General features: G+C 43.9%; 1 protein-coding gene and 1 pseudogene across 1 annotated transcript in view; both read left to right on the forward strand.

The window, feature by feature from the left end:
- PLCXD2 (phosphatidylinositol specific phospholipase C X domain containing 2) overlaps positions 1-16,979 on the forward strand; it is a 49,185-nt gene that overhangs the window by 25,855 nt on the left and 6,351 nt on the right. Inside the window, exons 2-3 of the mRNA XM_038582781.1 lie at positions 2,975-3,435; positions 8,859-9,100. Of these exons, the coding sequence (XP_038438709.1) occupies positions 2,975-3,435; positions 8,859-9,100 (703 nt within the window). The remainder of the gene's footprint in view (positions 1-2,974; positions 3,436-8,858; positions 9,101-16,979) is intronic.
- LOC119867379 lies at positions 8,629-8,794 on the forward strand (annotated as a pseudogene).

Below are 16,979 nucleotides of genomic sequence, written 5' to 3' on the forward strand. Positions count from 1 at the left end.
GTCTGTGGGTCTGGATGGGGTCTTGGGCACTGATGTTTTTAAAAAGAGAGTATGTAACTCTTCAAAAACACAAAACAACCAATATACAATTGCAAGATAAAACTGCCTCAGATGTACTGTATGAAGAAAGGGGTTTGTAAGCAATCAATTGAAAAATAGTGCATAGCATAAATCTATAGGATTAGGATTTTCTTTTTATAAGTATTATTAGCAGATTGGAAAATTTGTAATTAGTCTATGTGCAGAAGAGGGGAGGCTATTTTTATCCCATGTTTTGAAAAAGAAGTAGTTTAATGCACTCAGGCCTGAATGTTACTTCACTCACTCTGTAGGAGGCAAAAGCATCCCAGAAAAATAAAATAAAATAATAGGGCAGCCTGGGTGGCTCAGCGGTTTAGCGCTGCCTTCAGCTCGGGTCGTGATCCTGGAGTCCTGGATCGAGTCCCGCATTGGGCTTCCTGCATGGAGCCTGCTTCTCCCTCTGCTTCTCCCTCTGCCTGTGTCTCTGCCTCTCTCTCCCTCTCTCTGTCTCTCTCTCTCTGCCTCTCGTGAATAAATAAATAAAATAAAATCTTAAAAAAAAGAAGAATAGAAAAGCAAACATACTGATAGATGGCTGGCTTTGACTGCTCTAGGTAGGCCTGGCTAGGACGGTGCTGCAAAACATTCTGCAAACAATCTGCTCCGTTGCCCTGTCCTTTCCTGTCAAGGGGACGGAAGGGGGTGGCACTGGGCATAGGATGTCAGAAGGAAAGAGAGGAACTAGAATAAGGAACAAAGAGATGAGACTGAGTGTTCCTAGGGAATGTGCACACCCTCCCTCTTCTGGGGTTGGCCTGGGCACCATGTGTGTCCCTGGGGCCTCATCGCTGTCACATTGCTGCACAACCCTCGGGCACCAAGAAGAGCATTGGAGGTTGTTAGCACATCTCCCTCTGGAGATGAGACTGGGCTCAGCACCAACAAGAGAATACCAGAGGGGCTTTGTCTCTTTCCATGCCTGGATAATGGCTATTCCCTGAGACCCAGGGAAGAATGAAGTTCAACATGCACCTCGCACCCTATCACACACTCAATCCTGAACAGCTGGGCTGCTAGTATAATTTAAAAAGAGAGAACTGGCTGTTCACCATCGATGTATAATGTATTCAGAATAAATCTCTCAATGAGGAGGTATAAAGATTTCCTGTTTCTGTACAAGCCAAAGGAAACAGAGCATTAGGCAAGTATCCTGTGAGTCTCATTAACAGAGACAACCAATACGGAAAATCCAGGGAGACTTGCTCCACATTTCTATTAGTAATGGCAATTTTTTTTTACCTGAAATATGCTAGTAATTTTCTCGCTTGCAGAATTGACATTGCCTAAGGATTAATAAATATGCTTTTCCTTAATTACTGAGCATCCTCCATGTTCTAGAGACAAATAAAATATTGCTGGTCGCCTTTTTTTTTTTTTTTTTTTTACTTCTTTTGCTTCATTTCCAAGAAGATAAAATGGTAAAGCCATCCCAGATTGAATTATTTTAAAAACAATGGAAATAATAGTTATTTAAAACTTAGCCAAAAGAATAACTGATAACAACCAGCCAGCCAGTGTGAATTAAAAATTTTGATTCTAATATGGGTGGTAGTGATTAAGAACAAAGTTGGTAGGGTCAGAACAAGGGCAGTTGCCTGCCAAGTGCAGCCACCTATGCGGAATCCCCAGTGTCAGCCAGTCACAGAGCTAACTAACCATGGAATAATGGCTGCTGCCAAATAGAAGCCAATGACCAATGAAAGATATTTGTTAAACATCCTTTTGACCTCAAGTTACTCCTGAAATATTTTCTCACCATAGTTAGAACTGTGTCTGTTGTGGTCACTTGGATGTTATAACAATAAGATCATCTCACTGTCTGGGAGGATAACTACCCTCTTTTCTTTCAGGCAGAGGAGAGGGAACACCTTTGACCATTTAATAGCAGAATTGGCTTATTAAGATATATGTCCAAAAAGAAGGCCATATAAGTAAGCTGTGTTGAGCTTAAAATGATTTTAAAATTTTAAAAACAGGGATCCCTGGGTAGCTCAACGGTTTAGCCTTCAGCCCAGGGCGTGATCCTGGGGTCCTGGGATCAAGTCCCACATCAGGCTCCCTGCATGGGACCTTGGGGCCTGCTTCTCCCTCTGCCTGTGTCTCTGCCTCTCTCTCCCTCTCTCTCTCTCTCTCTCTCTCTCTCTGTGTGTCTCATGAATAAATAAATAAATCTTAAAAAAAAATCTTAAAAATGATTACCTGATTGTCAAGAAATCATTCCTACTGACTCAGGCTTTCACAATAGTAAAATAGTATGTACAATAGGAGACAAAAAATACTATACATAATAGCAGTTGGGTTTTATAATTTGTTTGTTTAATGCTGCCTTTCCTAGAATGTAAATGCCTGTCCCAGAATTATTGAGTAGGTGCAGGGCTTCCCTTTTTGTTTCACTGACCCCGCGAATAAAGCGAGTATGCGGGCATCACGCAGTCTTCCCTAAGAGATGCTTATGCAACCTCTAGTTTGTCTTGTTATGAAGATTCTTTAGCAAATATCTTTGTTTTCCAGCCATTAATTTATTTCCTCAGAAGAGCTTCCCTGAAATGAAATTCCTAGATCAAGTGGTATGAATATTTTAAAGCTCCTCTTTTGAAACACATTTCTAAGTAGCTCTCCAAAAGGGTATTTATTAATGTACCTTCCACTAGTAATATGTGAGAATTATAGCCGTAGTCCAGGCTTCTGAAGCTGCTAATAAGACCACGTTGCTTTTATTTGTGTTTATTTCTCGTCGGGCAAGCTTGAAAATTCTTGCAAATATTCATTTACATTTTTGTGGGTGCCTTTGCTAGTGGGTGTACTTGCTAATTTTTGTTGCTTCCTCATCAGTCAGCTTCTTTTCCCAGCTCCAGTCTCAGTTGCTTTCCTCCCCCTTTGTTGCCTGGCACAGGCTCCCACGATTCGTTCAGCTACTGGGTAGATGAGAAGTCCCCCGTGGGGCCTGACCAGACCCCAGCCATCAAACGCCTCGCCAGGATCTCCTTGGTGAAGAAGCTAATGAAGAAGTGGTCTGTGACGCAGAACCTGACTTTCCGAGAACAGCTGGAAGCTGGGATCCGCTACTTTGACCTGCGTGTGTCTTCCAAGCCCGGGGATGCCGATCAGGAGATCTACTTCATTCACGGACTTTTTGGCATCAAGGTCTGGGATGGCCTGATGGAGATTGACTCATTTCTCACCCAGCACCCCCAAGAGATTGTCTTTCTGGATTTCAACCACTTCTACGCCATGGATGAGGCCCACCACAAACGCCTGATTCTCCGGATCCAGGAGGCCTTTGGAAACAAGCTGTGCTCAGCCTGCAGCGTGGAGAGCATGACCCTGCAAGCCCTGTGGGAGAAGAAGTGCCAGGTAAGAGGAAACAGACCCGCTTGTCAGGGCAAAAACATAACACTTTCTGCCTCTTCTGTATCACCAACTGGAAGGCAGCCCACCCCAGGGCTCTTAGGCTAGAAGGCAAAGATTATTTGGAGTATTAAACATATACACACTGGTTCCTGGGCTCTTGGATAGCTTCAAAGACTCTAAGGTATGTACACTACTAGTTCCTGGGCACTGGTGAAGTGGGATTAACACCTGCCAAATATTTACAATGTGTTGGCAGCCTGTGTGAAGCATCTAAATTGACTTTGAATGGCCTGAGAAGCAGCCCAAGGCAACTTCCTGAAGTTGCGCCAATTGGTGATTACCATTTTTTTTTTCCCTCCCATAGAACCTTTTTCCGGTTCTGAGTTCCCCTGGAGATAGGCAGGTCCATCCTGCCTTTAACTCCATGTCAGATAATCCCTGCATTACCTGACAAAGGCACATAAATGATTCAGCTCAGAAGTGTTATATTTTAAAAGACTGTCTTCACAGATTTGGGGTCCTGGTGGGGAGAGAGTGAAGAAAGAGCCCAACAGGTGGAGAGCCTTCCCAGGTCCGATAGTTTAGCAGAGCTCCAAACCTAGGCCTTGAGGGACATACCCAAGAAAAGGAATGTGAGCCTCAGAGAGATGCTGCTCTGATCCCATGGGATGACAGGCTGTGGGACAGGGGAGCTTCAGGAAAAGTCAGCCTCCAGTTACACTCTCTTTAAAAAAAAAAAAAAAAGCAATTCCCTTTCATTTATAGTTGGTCACTACTCATAGGTACATGAACCAAAGCATCTTAAAGAGGCAGCTATTTTTGAAGTTAGAGAAGAGCTTTTAATTAAAAATCAACTAAAGATTTTTCATTTGCAAATATTCATTGAACAGTGTGTGCCAAGCATCAGTCCAGGCACTTGGGATAAGTTAGTAAATAAAATAAAGATCCTTGCCTTCATAGAGCTTTCATTCAGGTTGTAAGGGAACAGATAATAGATAATTGCCATAATAAATACATTACATAAAATGCTAGAAAGTGATATGAGCAATGAAAATAGAAAGGCAGGTGTAGTTAGGAGGAACCAGCGTTCTGTGTATTGGAGGGTTGGTCTCAATTTTAAATAAGTTGATCAGGATAGACTTTCGAGGGAGTTAATCATGTGACTGTTGCGGGGGAAGAGCTTTCCCAGCAGAGGAACCAGCCAGTGCCTGACACCTTTGAGGAGAAGCAGAGGCAATGGGCCTGGAGAGCAGAGCAGCGAGAGGAGGTGAGAAATAATGGGTGATGAGGTACGGACTCAGGCTTTCACTCTGAGGGAGGAAGGTTCTGAGAGGGTTCCGAGTACAGGGTGCTGTGTCCTGAATGACATTTTAATGGAATCTCTGTGGCTGCTAGGAAGAAACCAGGGGTAGGAGGGCAGGGAAAGGAGGGAAACCCGTGAGGAGAGCACTAGTGGAAAGTGGAAAGTGGTCAGATTTGGAATCTGTCAGAAGGTAGAGCTAATGGGGTTTTCCACTGGATGGGATTTGGGGTGCGAAAGAAACTGGCTTCAAGGATGACTTCCAGGTTTGGCCTGAGTGATTGGAAACACCAGGTGGTTTTGCACACTTACAAAAGGGCTAATGCCTTTCACTCCATAGAGGCTAATGAGTTAACTCTCAGTCTCTGTTAAAATTTATCTAAGCCACTTCTCACTAAAACTTTGTAAATGATATTTTACCAAATATTTATCACACCCTTGCCCCTAAGCCCAGGTTATCTTTTCAGACTCACAGGTCTAATTTGGAGAGGTTTTTTTTTGTCTTAGTGGAGTCTCTCTTACAGTATGAGATAATAGTAATACCAACATCACCTTATCAGCTAACATTTACTGAGCCTTTACGCTGTGTTAGGTACAAGGATTAGCATATTTAGTCCTCTCCACAACACTAGGAGATAGGTGTTCTGTTATTATACTCATTTTACAGTGAGTAAACTGAGGCACAGAGAAAGTAGCAACTTGCCCGAGAGATCATCGCTAGTGACTGGCCAGAGCCTAGATTGAGTCATAGGCTGTTTGGCTCCCCTGAGTTCCCACAGCTTCTGATGCTATTCCACGGCTGTCCCCTCATCTTGGGGTTTTCACAACTAGGATCATAGATTACGCTAATAAAACACCTCCTCCTTATTCATGAGCCCCTATTATCAGAGGGTCTCTGAGGGCTCGCTGAATGGAGTAATGGGCTAGAGACTGACCTGTAAGTGGGCTTTTGAATTTGGGATTCAGATAAGATTAGATTTGAGTGCAACTAAGCTTGACAATCAGATATAGCTTTATAATTTTATAAATATAAATTTATAAATATAGCTAATATAATTATAGCTTTATAATTTTGCATGCAGATAGTGTCCTGGGTGGACTGCCATGTTGCCTACAAAATTGTTTGGAAGTCTGCAGGAGTAACAGGTATTTTCAGAGATAATGACGAGGGTGGACAGTGAACTTCCAGCAGCAGAGTGATGAGCTATCCATATTTTTAAGTAGGGGCTAATCTGTGTGTGTCTTCCAACTACAACTACTCCTACTAAATTTATGAAAAGATTGCAATGACCTGTCAGTAAAAGGGTAGGTGTCATTCATTTGAATTCTAGGATTTCCCTGCTCTTCTTGCTTTCCTGGAGTTGTCCCCTCCATGTCTCTCCTTAAAAAGCTAAACAGAGACCTCACAGTCATCAGTGATCTACTCCCTGCTGGGGGCTAAACTTTAAATATTCATTATATAATGAGCTGCTTTGCTTGTAACCCCCTGAGTATTTTATCACTACAGCTTCATATACTACCATTCAGTCAAATTTCATTTACTCAACGTAACAGTTACATCACAGCTCACTGATAGGTGTACATCGTGGCTATGGGTTTTGAGGTACCATGAATTAGAAGACTAAATCTACGGTTTGGCAGTATTTAGGATCTTGATGAGAAGGTAAGAGTACATAACACTCATAAAATACAAAACAACCGATACACAATTGCAAGATAAAACCGCCTCAACTGTACTATATGAAGAAAGGGGTTTGTAAGCAATTGATTGAAAAATAGTGCATTAGTGCAATAGTGCAATAGTGCAATAGTGCTTCGATCACTAGTCGAGGGGCCTCCAGGAAAGGACCCATCAGAATAAGAGGAGGTTAATCAAGGAATAATTTTCAAGAGAAGTTAGATTTCAAATCTGAGTCTCCGGAGAAAAACTGGACATAAATTGCTGAGCTGGAAGGGGAGAGCGTGTCAGAGAAAAATACAGCAGAGCGAGGTAGGGAGGCGCATGCAAAACGCGGGCCCTCGGGCAAGAGTTACTGCCCCTTGAAATCCATAAACAACAAACAATCGGTTTGCTAGACTAACCTCCTCCTGTCAACCGAAATTGTCCCTATAACCCTTAGGATCGGATTGTTCAAGTAAGCTCTTGAGGAAAGGCAGAAAGCTCCTGTTGTGCAATTTGTCATTTTTGTACCTTTTCTAAGGCAGCAAAGGGAACAGCACTGACACTGCTCGGGGGCCAGGCAGCTCTGGAGAGGCCCGGACGGGGGAGGCCCCCGCAGCCTCCCGCCTCTCCCGGTCCCTTGCGCAGGACAGCTTGCCTCCCTCTTGGGTGCGGGAGACCCCAGCTTTCCACCTGGCCGATTACACCGCCAGCAGGAAGTCCTCCCAATCTCCCCGACAATCTGCTTACTATGAGCCAGCGATTAACCTCATTAACACCCGCGTTTACCACCGGCATCGTTAGCAGTCAGTCAGACGGGACTCAACACCCTTAGAAACAGCAACTGTTAGCCTGTTGGGTGCATCCAGCCTGCCGCACCCGGGCACCCGGGCTCTGGGCCCGCAGCAGCAGTTAGGCACCTGGGTCGCGGACTAGACTCACTGGGAACCAGACGCACATGCCGAGCCCTCCTGCTCAGGGTGCCTGGGGATTATGCTCTCGGGCCAGCCCGCTGAGGATTGCAGTCCAGGCCGTGTAAGCATGCTGGACATTCCTCCAGGAAGAGATTACTGGCACTTGGGAGCAGGGCAAACGTATTACTTCTAGAAACCTAAGCAGCAGAGCTCTGAATTGGGACAATCAAAATAGCAACTCCCCGTCCCTCGGCTGCCTCCCAGAAACTAATTAATGCTGTGGATGTGGCTTGCTAATTATTTTCAAAATCACCACCAGCCCAGGGAGGTCCCACTGGAGAGACCCATCACCTCCTGGAAGTCTTCCCTGCCTAGAGTAGTGCCCCCCCCCACATCCTCCTGGGAAGGGTTATTTCATTCAGTCGGCTGGCTGGCGTGATTGAAACTCAGGGCACTTCATGATGAGTCCATTGAGTGGGTCTCAACCCCCCAGGAGCGTCAATTGCAGGAGCATAGGAGTCATAACTGGTAGACAGCACTACCGAGCCAGAGCACTCTCCATGGGGGGGGTGGGGGGCAGGTGATGTGGGGGTTCAGAGCCCCAAGGGGAGGGGCATGGGTAGGATTTAAGTAGTCTGTGGATTTGGATGGGAAAAATCTACATATTGATCCCTTCCCACTTTTACTGAAAATTAATATACCCATTGGCTATGAGTGAAGACCCTCAGCCACAGCAGTATCGGCTCTACCTGTGGCTGTCCCCATAGCAATCACAGATATTTCCATATCTCGTTTCAGGCATTTGAAATATCATTTATATTCATCATTAACTCAAAATGATGGAACTTATTAGACTTACAACAAAATATTTTTATTTAATGTATTTATTATGAAGCACATACACCAATTTATTACAAGTTTAATAATATTTTGATAGCTATATTTCGGTCTCATCGATTTCCTTTATAATCCTGTCTCTTTATTTGTTTTTTTTTTTTAATTATTTATTTATTTATTCATGAGAGACAAGCAGAGAGAGAGGCAGAGACACAGGCAGAGGGAGAAACAGGCTCCATGCAGGGAGCCTGATGCGGGACTTGATCCCGGGACTCCAGGATCATGTCCTGAGCCGAAGGCAGATGCTCAACCGCTGAGCCAGCCAGGCGTCCCCTGTCTTTTCTATTTGATACATTCATCTAAAACAGTCTGAGAAGGGGTTTGGGATTTTACCATACTTCCAGAAGTGTTCATGACAAAAATAAAGAATCTTCAAGTTCAGACATACACAAGTGCTTAAATCTTTGCTTATTGATTAATATATAAGCTTTGAGCAGTGGCAGTATCATAGCCAATGAGGTTTATCCGAGGCACGATTATTGCTAATTAATATATATATTAATATATATATAATGTGTGTGTGTATACACACATAAAATTCGTGAATTTCTACATGCGTACATTTGTTTGCCTTTCATGTCAGCAATTGGGACAAAGCCATGGAATTAACATTCAGCTTATTTATGAATTGTTCTTTTTGTTTTGAATGTTTCAGGTTCTTATTTTCTATCATTGTCCCTTCTACAAGCAATACCCCTTCCTGTGGTCCGGAAAGAAAATCCCAGCACCCTGGGCCAACACTACAAGCGTGCGCAAACTAATCCTCTTCTTGGAGACCACTCTGAGTGAGCGGGCCCCACGAGGCTCCTTCCACGTCTCTCAAGCCATTCTCACCCCCAGAGTGAAGACCATTGCCCGAGGCCTGGTTGGTGGCCTCAAGAACACTCTGGTTCATAGGTAAGAATTTGCTTCTACCCCACAAGTAAGGTTTGTGGGTTTTTTTTAAGTTTTGAAGAAACTTGTCTTGATTCTTTTATGAATAGACAGCAGTAAAAATCATATAGTTTGAAAATTTTAGGTTGACAGCAAAACAAAAAACCAAAAACTTTGTATTTGAAAAAGCTGTGTATTTGAGGTGGTTTGCTTTAAACGTGGCCAAAGGGCCTCTAAATATTTTGTTAAAATAGATGGTATACTGTAAATACTCTAAACTTTGATGCTAAGGCAAAGCACTGTAAGCCAACAGCAGTATGTTCGCTTCTAGCATGTGACCACATCATGTACTTGCCCCACCTTTACAGTTGGCCCAAATACTCATTTAAAAACCATTAAATGGGGGTGCCCGATGCTACTCCAAGAGCTCAGCCTGTTAAGCAACTGCCTTTGGCTTGGGTCTTGGTCCTGGGTCCTGGGATTGAGCCCTACATCCAGCTCCCTGTTCAGGAGAAAGCCTGCTTCTCCCTCATCCTCTGCTACTCCCCCTTCTTGTTCTCTCTCTCTCTGTCAAATAAATAAAAAATCTTAAAAAAAAAAAAAAAAAAACATTAAATGAGACAGCTGTGGTAGGTACTAGGGATTCAGAGGTGCCCTATGAAGGTTTGTCCCTTCCATAGTGACAGTGAGTCCTGAGAAGCAGCTTAGGATGCTACCTAGAGTGCCACAGCTTCAGATACTTCCTCAGAGCAGAACTGATTCTGACTGTACAATTAGGCAAGAGAAGCTCCAGATACTTCGTATTAGATGATGTTCTTTATCCTGGATACCATAAATGATAGGTGTCATCAAGAAAAAGTATGGTGTGAATATCTGTCCATGTATGTGTGTGTGCCTATGGATATGGATAAAGGGAATGTCATACAGACATTTGGATAATAGGGCATCCTTCCAGGCCGAGCTGAGGAAGTGAAAATGTTTGGGTAACGAGAGGTATTTACAGGACTCACTTCAGTTCCTGAGTTCCAGGTGGTAAGCACCAGTGTTTAGATCGTGAAAGATTCTTCCAAAAATGCATCCCTATTTGCTTCTGAGTTTGGATAGCATCACTCCAGAACAGGAGTTCATCTGGCAAGAGTTCAGGCAGCTAGAAGCACCTCAACTTTTGTTTGCTGGAGAAAACGCCTGCTTACATTGGCTGTGAGCAAAACAAGAAACCCTTACTGAAAGGCTCTACTAAGTTTTGACTGAATTACTTGTGCTGAACTTGGAAAAGAGAATGTCATAAACCAATGCCATATCTCTGAAAGATCCAGAACGACAAACGTTTTATATGTTCATGTATCTATACCATTTTCCTCATGCATTTGCTAAATTGGTAGATTAATATCATTCATTCATTCATTCATTCATTCAACAAAGATTGAGTACTTAGGAGGAACTAGGTCTAAAGATACAAGGTAGGGATCCCTGGGTGGCGCAGCGGTTTGGCGCCTGCCTTTGGCCCAGGGCGCGATCCTGGAGACCCGGGATCGAATCCCATGTCGGGCTCCCGGTGCATGGAGCCTGCTTCTCCCTCTGCCTGTGTCTCTGCCTCTCTCTCTCTGTGTGTGTGACTATCATAGATTAAAATAAAATAAAATAAAATATTTAAAAAATAAATAAATATACAAGGTAAATGATATAGTATCTATAGTGTCTGTCCTCAAGGAACTTAAGTCAATCAGGGAAAATAAACATGTAGGGGTTTTTTTCCAATATTTTATTTATTTATTTGACAGAGAGCATGAGCTGGGAGGAGGAGCAGAGGGAGAGGGAGAAACAGGCTCCTCACTGACCAGGAGCCCAACTTGGAACTTGATCCCAGGACCCTGGGGTATCATGACCCGAGTCAAAGGTAGACGTTTAACCAACTGAGCCACTTAGGCATCCCCATGTTCTCTTTTCTTAAATATGTAAATTTCTACAAAGCGCTGTGAAAATAACAGTATAAAGTCTGTGCAGAGTTGTACTAATAACAGAGAGAAGGTATTTAAAAATCAGGTTAAGTTTTATCTGCATACTGTATTTAGAATATAAATTGCCCTCTAGCAGATGATTTCATTTGATTCTTACATTAAGCCAGCCTCCGGGGCTAGAGCACATTATTGTCCCCATTTCAGATGGGACTTGGTAAGGTTAGTGCCCCAGGTCCACAGAGCGGGTCAGAGGCAATAACGTGCCGTGACTCCGGCCTTCTGCCTGTTGGGCTGCTGCCCTTCCCACATTCACCACGGACTTGAATATAGCATATTTCATCGCTCTGCTCCTTTCTGCTCCACGGGCCTGTACGTGAATCTGGTCAGATCTTCCTGGTTGGAGCTGTGAGCCCACAAAATCACAACGCTGCTCACACCTGTAAATTCCTAGAACTTTCTCTGGCTGCCGATGAAGCACAAAGCTCTTCCAGTTAGTGATATGATGGTGGCATGTGCCCAAAGCGAAGGGATCCTAGCATGCCAGAGTGGTTGCCCGCTGGTGGCAAGCGGATGTCCCAAGACTGGAAAGACACCTGGGGCTACTAGTCTCCAGAATATTCCAGGGAGGCAGCACGCATTCCTAGGCCCCCTCATCCACTGAAGGGAGAAACTGAGTCAAGAGCTTGTACGCAAAAACCAGCACGACAATGTGCGGCCACCGTTGCCTCCGGGCAGTTGCACAAGCATCGGAGATCAGCACTTCTAAGTCCAAGAGGTCTGTCCTAACGAGGGCACTGGGGGCTGTGAGGCTGGTTCCTGAGCACTGGTTATCAGCTTAACCAAGAGGACAAAGATCAGGTATTTTCCCACAAATGTAGAGGTGATTCTTTTTTTTTTTTTTTTCCAGTAGGAAGTTAACCTAACTCTTAGGTGAAACTTTGGACCTGAGATCTGGTTAGCTTTGGTTTATCACCCTAAAAGGAAGCCATGAAAAATCGAGCCGTCAGTCTGAATTTCTAGGATCGATTCCCCTAGATTCTTAGAAACCTTGCCCTCCTGCTGAAATTAAATGAGGGCAAGATTTGCCTAAGCTCAAGGACAGAGCAGCCATGGAGCCATAGAAGGGGACACAGACTGACATCAAGCCTGAGACTACAGCCTGACCTGGTGCCTGTTATGGGCTGAATTCAGTTCCCTGAAAATGTGTATGTAGAAGCCCCAGGCCCCCATATCAGAATGTGACCATAGTTGGAGACAGGGTCTTCAAAGAGGTGATTAAGTTAAAATGAGGCCACTAGGGTGGGCCCTAATCCAGTCTGACAGGTGTCCTCATAAGAGGAGGACATTTGGACATACAAAGAGCCTCCAGGGATGTGTGTGCTCAGAGATAAGATGATGTGAGGACACAGCAGGAAGGCGGCCTCCTGCAAGCCAAGGAGAGAAACGTCAGAAGAACCCAGACCTGCCAACCTCTTGATCTCGGACTCCCTGCCTCAGAACTGTGAGAAAATACATTTTTGTTGAAGCCGTTCAGTCTGGCATTTTTCTGTGGCAGCCTTAGCACACTAGCGTAGTCTCTTAACCACAGGGTGGCCTTGGACGAATTTCCTGAGGTCTCTGAGCTCTCTTTATCGCCACTCAAAGGGTTAATAATATGAACAAAACTATAGCGTCTTAGTATGACCACACCTACCACAGTGACTGGCACTAAAGAGGCAGGCCATCTCTCTGGAAAACCCAGAAACACAGAGGTCAGCCTTCTTCTCTCAATGGGCTTCAAAGGCAAGGCAGGTTTCGAATCCATGGTTCTGCTCATGGGACCTGGTGCTTCACGGGCCTGTCGGCAGTACCTGGCTCAGCTCTCTGCCCCCATCTCTCCTTGGTAAAGGCCAAGAGTTAAGAAAATAAAGCGGCTTCTCCTCACAGTTCTACATTTTCCTGTCTTTGTACATAATCCGGGTTATTTGATCCCTGCCTTGAGGAAGGTTGATACATGCAACCCGAAGCTGACAGAGCTCTTTGTCACCGGAGACCCGCAGGTGGATGCCTTTCCCACATTTCTCCTCTCAGGCTCCAGGGATCCCCTGTGGTTTGGCTTTGGCTGGAGTCACCTGGAGTCGCCACCAGCCTTGAATTCTCATTTCCCCATGATGACCAGAAGATGGCGCCGGCATTTCATACCTAAACACTAAGCAGTGGATTTGTTGTTGGTTTTTTGGTTTTTTAAGTAAGCTCTACACCCAATGTGGGGCTTGAACTTGCCACCCTGAGATCAAGAGTCGCATGCTCTACTGACGGAGCCAGCCAGGCACCCCTGACGAGTGGATTGTAAAAAGAAGTCATGGGACACCTACGTGGCAAAGGCAGTTGAGCATCTGACTCTTGGTTTCACCACTCAGGGTGATCGCAGGGTCTTGGGATGGAGCCTAAGTTGGGTTCTCTGCTCAGCTCAGAGTCAGCTTGGGATTCTCTCTGCCCCTCAGCCTCTGTCTCTGTGTGTGTGTTGTGTGTGTATCTCTCTCTCTAAAATAAATAAATGAATCTTGAAAAAATAAAAAATAAAAAGAAGTCCTGAATGGATCAGGTTCAGGACTACAGTGGCCTTCCTGTGGGCCACTGTGTATTCCAGGTCTCTTTCGCCAAGGGAAGACGCTATTTGTGGTGTTCCGTTGCTAGCCTTCAGATTATCTCTAGCCTACACTCTACCATGTGTGATTCCTGCTCTGGTGCCAAACACTCATAGTGCTTACTATGTCCCAGGCAAAATTCTTCTTCTTTTTTTTTTTTTTTTAAGATTTTATTTATTTACTTGAGAGAGGGAGCATAAAAGTGAGAGAGAGAGCATGCATGAGGTGGGGAATGGGGCAGAGGGAGAACGAGAAGCAGACTCCCCACTGAACAGGAGCCGGATGCGGGGCTTGATCTCAGGACCCTGAGATCATAACCTGAGGGAAGGCAGACGCTTAACCCGCTGAGCCCCCCAGGTGCCCCCCAGGCAAAGTTTTAAGCACCTTTCATGTATTACCTTATTTAATTCCCCCCCAAATCCATACAAGATAAGTAATAGTAGTATCCCCATTTTACAGGGGGAGAGACTGAGTAATGAAGAAACTGGATAAGGTCAAATTAAGGTTATTAAGTCTTCAGGAGACCCAGTTAAAAATGGACTTACTCCTGTGATGGTGGTTTTTTATTTTATTTTTTTAAAAGATTATTTATTTATTTATTCATGAGAGACAGAGAGAGAGGCAGAGACACAGGCAGAGGGAGAAGCAGGCTCCATGCAGGGAGCCCAACGTGGGACTCGATCCCGCGTCTCCACGGTCAGGCCCTGGGCTGAAGGCAGCACTAAACCACTGAGCTACCTAGGCTGCCCGGTGGTGGTTTTTTAAATCCTACTTAGCTTACTAACATAAAAATGCAAATTGAGGAGCACCTGGGTGGCTCAGTGGTTGAGCATCTGCCTTTGGCTCAGGCCATGATCCTGGGGTCCTGGGATTGAGTCCTGCATGGGGCTCCCCACGGGGATCCTGATTCTCCTCTGCCTGTGTCTCTGCCTTTCTCTCTGTGTCTCTCATGAATAAATAAATAAAATATTTTTAAAATGCAAATTGATTTATGAGATATGTTTTAGCCCATGGTCAGTGGGTCCACTGAGTGAGGGAAGCGACCTGGGACTGATCATCATTGTCATGGAAGAGGAAAAGAGAGAGAAAGGCGAAATGCTAGCAAGGCCCAGACAGTGTCATCTAGGAGGAGACTGAGAGGTCAGGATGTATGCTCAAGGGAGGGCAGCTTGGAAGGAGAAGATGACAGTCAAGGAGGGCAGCCCGGGTGGCTCAGCGGTTTAGCACCGCCTTCAGCCCAGGGCCTAATCCTGGAGACCCAAGATCTAGTCCCACGTTGGGCTCCCAGCATGGAGCCTGCTTCTCCCTCTGCCTGTGTCTCTGCCTCTCTCTCTCTCTCTCTCTCTCTGTGTCTCTCGTGAATAAATAAATAAAATCTTAAAAGAAAGAAAGAAGATCAAGGAGAACGTCACCAGAGGAAGAGAAGGGGGCCCGTTAAGGTAAAAGTATTTTTAATTTTGGCCTAGAGCAAATCCTTCCTAAAAATTCTCCTATCCATTAACTAAAACGTAAGCCATGGGTTGTATCTTCCTTAAAGTCTCCTCAGCTTATCAAGTATGTAGTGAGCTGTTTTTACCACGATGCCAAACTATGCAGGATACTTCACTATGCCTTCCTCTCTACCCTCCATGGTATTTACATTTCCTGCTAATACAGAAGGCATCACATTAAATTGTCATTTGTTAACATCACCAAATTGTGAGCTGCCTCGGGCAAAACATTCTGGCTATCAAATAGAAAATTATAGAATTATAAGATGTGACCAACAGACTGTTTGTGAGGCCACTGAGTAAGTATTAAGAAGCCACATAAACTTCTGGAATAACTGGGTATCCCTATGGGAGAAGTGAACCCTGACCCCTACTTCATACCATATATAAAAATTAGCTTGAGATGAATCTTGGGCCTAACAGGAAAGCTAAAGCTTATAGAAGAAAACAGGAAAATATTTTTGTGACCTGGGACCAAACAGGGTTTCCTAGATAGGTGACAGAAATTATAAAAGAAAAAAACTGGTAAGTTAGACTCCATCAACATTAAGGAATTGAGCTCTCCAAAATTATGCCTTTAAGAAAATGAGTAGACAAGTTGTAGGCAAGGATAAAACATCAAAAAGCACATCTGAGAAAAGACTAGTATCTAGAATATATAAATAACTTCTACAACTCAACAATTAAAAAGAAAAAAAAAAGAATGAGTAAAATAATTGAGCAGGTACTTTCCAAAGGGGACGACAAATGGTCAATAGTCATATTTTTGCATACCTGCTGGAATGGCTAAAAATAAAATGGTGAATTGTGCCAAATTTTGGGAAGGCTCTTAAGTAACCAGGATTCTCGTACTTTGTTGGGAATATATAATGGAACAAGCCCTTTGGGAAAAGATCTGGAAGTTTCTTATAAAACTAAATGTAAATCTATGGTATAATAAAGCAATTTTAGTCCTCGGTATTTTTCCAAAAGGAATGAAAATAAATCTCCACAAAAAGACTTTGGTAAGAATGCCCATAACAGTTTTATCCATAATATCCAAAACTTAGTAACATCTCATTTATTCCTGAGTAGGAGAAGTGGATAAACAAACTGCAGCATATTCACGCGGTGGACTAGTGCAGTGATTAAAACGAAGAACACGCTACTGATGGATGCAACGACATGGGTGGATTCCGAAACCGTATTGCTGAGTGAAAGAAACTCACACAAAGGAATACATATTGCTGAATTTACATGAAGTTCTAGAACAGGCAAATTTTATCAATGGTAGAAAAAAAAAATTAGGATAATTGTTGCCCCCGGGGGGATGCGGGCAGGGATTGATGAGGAAGGTGCACGCAGGAACCTTCTGGGGTGCTGGTAACGTTCTGTACCTTGACATGGGTTTGCATCACATGTATACACTTGTCACAAGTCAACTAGAAACACTTAAGATTTCCCCATTTTACTGGATGCAAGTTTATGTCAAAAGAAAGATTTAAACAGTATTGAGTCTCTGTTAATGATATACGTACTGAGGTATTTGGGGCATGTGTAAGGTGCCCAAATACCAGGTGTTTGCAGTTGAAATTTGTCAAAAATATAAGATGTTTTGATGGAAGGATAGAGTGATGGGTTGATGGGCAGATATGTGGCAAGCAAGTACTGTAAAATATTCGCGGTAGAAGAGAGGTGGTGGATGCACTTACTGTAAATTTCTTTCAGGGTTACAGTGTGTTTGAAAATGTTTATGATTTAAAAAATAAATTAAAGAACCTACCAATAATTAGGCTCTTGACCTTAGTCTTTCAAGGTCCTACCGACATGGTTATCTCTTTGGTGCTTG

Source organism: Canis lupus, chromosome 33 (genome assembly GCF_011100685.1).
Source record: "Canis lupus familiaris isolate Mischka breed German Shepherd chromosome 33, alternate assembly UU_Cfam_GSD_1.0, whole genome shotgun sequence".
NCBI lineage: Eukaryota > Metazoa > Chordata > Mammalia > Carnivora > Canidae > Canis > Canis lupus.